At 51.2% G+C, this 5,900-nt stretch overlaps 1 protein-coding gene across 6 annotated transcripts in view; it reads right to left on the bottom strand.

The window, feature by feature from the left end:
- The window catches only part of LOC117535469 (snake venom metalloprotease inhibitor 02D01-like), a 6,369-nt gene extending 1,069 nt beyond the window's left edge, over nucleotides 1–5,300 (bottom strand). Inside the window, exons 1-3 of one of the 6 annotated variants that reach the window (XM_034199935.1) lie at nucleotides 5,093–5,300; nucleotides 3,130–3,364; nucleotides 1–1,056 (exon numbers count right to left, since the gene is read on the bottom strand). The exon at nucleotides 1–1,056 is cut by the window's left edge and continues 1,069 nt beyond it. In XM_034199935.1, the coding sequence (XP_034055826.1) occupies nucleotides 641–1,056; nucleotides 3,130–3,337 (624 nt within the window). In that variant the 5' untranslated portion in view covers nucleotides 3,338–3,364; nucleotides 5,093–5,300 and the 3' untranslated portion in view covers nucleotides 1–640. Of the gene's footprint in view, nucleotides 1,057–3,129; nucleotides 4,693–5,092 lie in introns of those variants that run through there. The other 5 variants (XM_034199932.1, XM_034199933.1, XM_034199934.1 and 2 more) reach the window with 5 other exon arrangements.
- Between the last annotated feature and the right edge of the window lie 600 nt (nucleotides 5,301–5,900).

The raw sequence follows: 5,900 nt of genomic DNA, 5'->3' as shown, positions 1-5,900 counted from the left end.
CCTCCTCCTCCTCCAGGCTCCGTGATGCGTTCAGGCTCTACATCAGGCTGCAGATCTTAGACCCCTCCTCCTCCAGGCTCCGTGGTGCGTTCAGGCTCTACATCAGGCTGCAGATCTTAGACCCCTCCTCCTTCAGGCTCTGTGGTGCGTTCAGGCTCTACATCAGGCTGCAGATCTTAGACCCCTCCTCCTTCAGGCTCCGTGGTGCGTTCAGGCTCTACATCAGGCTGCAGATCTTAGACCCCTCCTCCTTCAGGCTCTGTGGTGCGTTCAGGCTCTACATCAGGCTGCAGATCTTAGACCCCTCCTCCTTCAGGCTCCGTGGTGCGTTCAGGCTCTACATCAGGCTGCAGATCTTAGACCCCTCCTCCTCCAGGCTCCGTGGTGCGTTCAGGCTCTACATCAGGCTGCAGATCTTAGACCCCTCCTCCTCCTCCAGGCTCCGTGGTGCGTTCAGGCTCTACATCAGGCTGCAGATCTTAGACCCCTCCTCCTCCAGGCTCCGTGGTGCGTTCAGGCTCTACATCAGGCTGCAGATCTTAGACCCCTCCTCCTTCAGGCTCTGTGGTGCGTTCAGGCTCTACATCAGGCTGCAGATCTTAGACCCCTCCTCCTTCAGGCTCCGTGGTGCGTTCAGGCTCTACATCAGGCTGCAGATCTTGGACCCCTCCTCCTTCAGGTGCGTCCGGTCTCTGATCACCACTGATTGGTTCCCGTAGCGGCTGTAGCAGGTGGAATGGCTGCGGCTCAGGTAGTTTGTGGGCGGAGCCTCTTGCTGCTGCTGCTGCTGCCAGATGAGAAGGGAGGCGTCTCTGTACCTGAGGGGGGGGAACGCCTCTGAGAGGGCCTTCTCTGCCAGGGGAGGTCGCTCTCTGTACCTGAGGGGGGGGGACGCCTCTGAGAGGGCCTTCTCTGCCAGGGGGGGTCGCTCTCTGTACCTGAGGGGGGGGGACGCCTCTGAGAGGGCCTTCTCTGCCAGGGGGGGTCGCTCTCTGTACCTGAGGGGGGGGGACGCCTCTGAGAGGGCCTTCTCTGCCAGGGGGGGGCGCCACGCACCTGGGGGGGGGGGAGAGATTTAGTTTTTATTTATTCAAATTCAAAATTCAGATTCAAAGGATTTCTCATCAGATGCTCAGCAGCTTCAATGAAAGTCTTCTGACCTGAGCTCCTCCAGCAAAGCACCATGTACCTGATAGAGTCTATAGACTCTATCAGGTACATGGTGCTTGTCTCTCCGGACAGATAGAGGCTCCAGCAGATTAAAAAGATATTCTGATCCAGGATGAGAGGAGAGGATATGACCCTTTAAGAAGAGGCCGGTCCGGACAGGGGAGCTCTAACAGAACGTCAACACACACCTTCACACAGCTACACACACCTTCACACAGCTTCACACACAGCTACACACACCTTCACACAGCTACACACACCTTCACACACCTTCACACAGCTCCACACACCTCCACACACTTTCACACAGCTACACACACACCTTCACACAGCTACAAACACCTTCACACACACCTTCACACAGCTACACACACACACCTTCACACAGCTCCACACACCTTCACACACCAACACACACCTTCACACAGCTACACACACCTTCACACAGCCACACACACCTTCACACAGCTACACACACCTTCACACAGCTACACACACCTTCACACAGCCACACACACCTTCACACAGCTACACACACACCTACACACACCTTCACACACCTTCACACAGCTACACACAGCTACACACAGCTACACACACAGCTACACACACACCTTCACACACACCTACACACACAGCTACACACAGCTACACACACAGCTACACACACACCTTCACACACCTACACACACCTTCACACAGCTACACACAGCTACACACAGCTACACAAACCTTCACACAGCTACACACACCTTCACACAGCTACACACACAGCTACACACACACCAGAACACAGCTACACACACCTTCACACAGCTACACACACCTCCACACACCTTCACACACCTTCACACAGCTACACACACCTTCACACAGCTACACACACCTTCACACAGCTACACACACAGCTTCACACACCTTCACACAGCTACAAACACCTTCACACACACCTTCACACAGCTCCACACACCTTCACACAGCTCCACACACCTTCACACAGCTCCACACACCTTCACACAGCTACACACACAGCTCCACACACACCAGAACACAGCTACACACACAGCTTCACACAGCTACAAACACCTTCACACACACCTTCACACAGCTACACACACACACCTTCACACAGCTCCACACACCTACACACACCTTCACACAGCTACAAACAGCTACACACACCTTCACACAGCTACACACACACACCTTCACACAGCTCCACACACCTACACACACCTTCACACAGCTACACACAGCTACACACACCTTCACACAGCTACACACAGCTACACACACCTTCACACAGCTACACACACCTTCACACAGCTACACACACCTTCACACAGCTACACACACCTACACACACCCTTCACACAGCTACACACACCTTCACACAGCTACACACACCTTCACACAGCCACACACAGCTACACACAGCTACACACACAGCTACACACACACCTTCACACAGCTACACACACCTTCACACAGCTACACACACCTTCACACAGCTACACACACCTTCACACACCTACACACACCTTCACACAGCTACACACACAGCTACACACACACCTTCACACACCTACACACACCTTCACACAGCTACACACAGCTACACACAGCTACACAAACCTTCACACAGCTACACACACCTTCACACAGCTACACACACCTTCACACAGCTACACACACCTTCACACAGCTACACACAGCTACACACACCTTCACACAGCTACACACACCTTCACACAGCTACACACACCTCCACACACCTTCACACAGCTACACACACCTTCACACAGCTACACACACCTCCACACACCTTCACACAGCTACACACAGCTACACACACCAGAACACAGCTACACACACCAGAACACAGCTACACACACACACACCTTCACACAGCTACACACACCTCCACACAGCTACATACAGACCATCACCGACACTTACCAGCAGCACCAGCACCAGAACCAGTACCAGTAGGAGGACCAGCACCAGCACCAGTAGCAGGACCAGTAGCAGGACCAGTAGGAGGACCAGCACCAGGACCAGTAGCAGGACCAGGACCAGTAGGAGGACCAGAACCAGTAGGAGGACCAGAACCAGGACCAGTAGGAGGACCAGCACCAGGGTCTACAGCGGCGCCACAGCCTGACATGCTGCAGGTTTGCTGGTCATGGTGAACCTGCAGGGAGCAGACCCTGGTCTTTACTGTGAACCTGCAGGGAGCAGACCCTGGTCTTTACTGTGAACCTGCAGGGAGCAGACCCTGGTCTTTACTGTGAACCTGCAGGGAGCAGACCCTGGTCTTTACTGTGAACCTGCAGGGAGCAGACCCTGGTCTTTACTGAATCACCTAGTTTACTCGTTATCCTGCTGCCTGTTACTGAGGAGATCTGGTGATGCCTTCACTGACCTGCTTTCTTTAAGGTGAAAAAGGGCTGAATCTAAAAAAAACTGCAAAATTCTTGACCCTGACCCTGAACGCCTCTCACTGCTGGGGGGTCAACTGATATCTGTAATACCTTTACCTGAGCTCCAGGTGTTTCCTGAATCTGATATAAACAGCTGGTGCTCTGTAACCCGGTGGTTTATTGCAGTGTTATGGTTTAAAAACAGATCAACACACTCACTGATCAACTGCTGTCTCTGCGGGGGGGCTGCTGTCGACACACAGCAGCTAACTGTTAGCTTCAGAGTCATATAGAGTCAGATAGCTTCAGTTAGCTTCAGGTAACTCCCAGCTAGCTTCAGTTAGAGTCATGTAGCTTCAGGTAGAGTCAGTTAGCTTCAGGTTGCGTCAGTTTGCTTCAGGTAGTTCCAAGTTAGCGCAAGTTAGCTTTAGGTAGAGTCAGTTAGCGTCAGTTAGCTTTAGGTAGAGTCAGGTAGCTTCAGTTAGCGTCAGTTAGCTTTAGGTAGAGTCAGGTAGCTTCAGTTAGCGTCAGTTAGCTGTAGGTAGAGTCAGTTAGCGTCAGTTAGCTTTAGGTAGAGTCAGGTAGCTTCAGTTAGCGTCAGTTAGCTTTAGGTAGAGTCAGGTAGCGTCAGTTAGCTTTAGGTAGAGTCAGGTAGCTTCAGTTAGCGTCAGTTAGCTGTAGGTAGAGTCAGTTAGCGTCAGTTAGCTTTAGGTAGAGTCAGGTAGCTTCAGTTAGCGTCAGTTAGCTTTAGGTAGAGTCAGGTAGCGTCAGTTAGCTTTAGGTAGAGTCAGGTAGCTTCAGTTAGCGTCAGTTAGCTGTAGGTAGAGTCAGTTAGCGTCAGTTAGCTTTAGGTAGAGTCAGGTAGCTTCAGTTAGCGTCAGTTAGCTTTAGGTAGAGTCAGGTAGCTTCAGTTAGCGTCAGGTAGCTTCAGTTAACGTCAGTTAGCTTTAGGTAGAGTCAGGTAGCGTCAGTTAGCTTTAGGTAGAGTCAGGTAGCTTCAGTTAGCTTTAGGTAGAGTCAGGTAGCTTCAGTTAGCGTCAGTTAGCTGTAGGTAGTTTCAGTTAGCTTCAGGTAGTTTCAGGTAGCTTCAGGTAGCTTCAGGTAGTTTCAGGTAGTTTCAGGTAGCTTCAGGTAGCTTCAGGTAGCTTCAGGTAGTTTCAGGTAGCTTCAGTTAGCGTCAGTTAGCTGTAGGTAGAGTCAGTTAGCGTCAGTTAGCTTTAGGTAGAGTCAGGTAGCTTCAGTTAGCTTTAGGTAGTTCCCAGTTAGCGCCAGTTAGCTTCAGGTTTGGTTGTTGTTGTTAGCATCGTTAGCATGATGATGCCAAAGAGAAGCCATGACAACGGTGTGTCTGTAAACTGGGTCCGGGTGGGAACAAAGGAGGCAACAAAGCAAATTTAAAAGACCTCATTCATTAATATGGAAATAACGTAAAGTAAGATAAGAATATGAATAAATACAATATAAAAATACAATTAGTAAAAGAAAGGTCACGTTATTACCCTTAGTGCTGTCTACAGGTAGTCACTCAGTGGAGCATTGTGACCCCGGGTGCTGTCTACAGGTAGTCACTCAGTGGAGCATTGTGACCCTGAATGCTGTCTGCAGGTAGTCACTCTGTGGAGCATTTTGACCCCTGGTGCTGTCTACAGGTAGTCACTCAGTGGAGCATTGTGACCCTGAATGCTGTCTGCAGGTAGTCACTCTGTGGAGCATTGTGACCCTGAGTGCTGTCTGCAGGTAGTCACTCTGTGGAGCATTGTGACCCTGAGTATTGTCTGCAGCTAGTCACTCTGTGGAGCATTGTGACCCTGAGTATTGTCTGCAGCTAGTCACTCTGTGGAGCATTGTGACCCTGAGTATTGTCTGCAGCTAGTCACTCTGTGGAGCATTGTGACCCTAAGTGCTGTCTGCAGCTAGTCACTCTGTGGAGCATTGTGACCCTGAGTATTGTCTGCAGGTAGTCACTCTGTGGAGCATTGTGACCCTGAGTGCTGTCTGCAGGTAGTCACTCTGTGGAGCATTGTGACCCTGAGTATTGTCTGCAGCTAGTCACTCTGTGGAGCATTGTGACCCTGAGTGCTGTCTGCAGGTAGTCACTCTGTGGAGCATTGTGACCCTGAGTATTGTCTGCAGCTAGTCACTCTGTGGAGCATTGTGACCCTGAGTGCTGTCTGCAGGTAGTCACTCTGTGGAGCATTGTGACCCTGAGTATTGTCTGCAGGTAGTCACTCTGTGGAGCATTGTGACCCTGAGTATTGTCTGCAGCTAGTCACTCTGTGGAGCATTTTGACCCTGAGTATTGTCTGC

Source organism: Gymnodraco acuticeps, unplaced genomic scaffold (assembly GCF_902827175.1).
Source record: "Gymnodraco acuticeps unplaced genomic scaffold, fGymAcu1.1, whole genome shotgun sequence".
Lineage (NCBI taxonomy): Eukaryota > Metazoa > Chordata > Actinopteri > Perciformes > Bathydraconidae > Gymnodraco > Gymnodraco acuticeps.
Note: the sequence above shows the minus strand (reverse complement) of the source record. Positions and strands in the feature narration are given on the sequence as shown.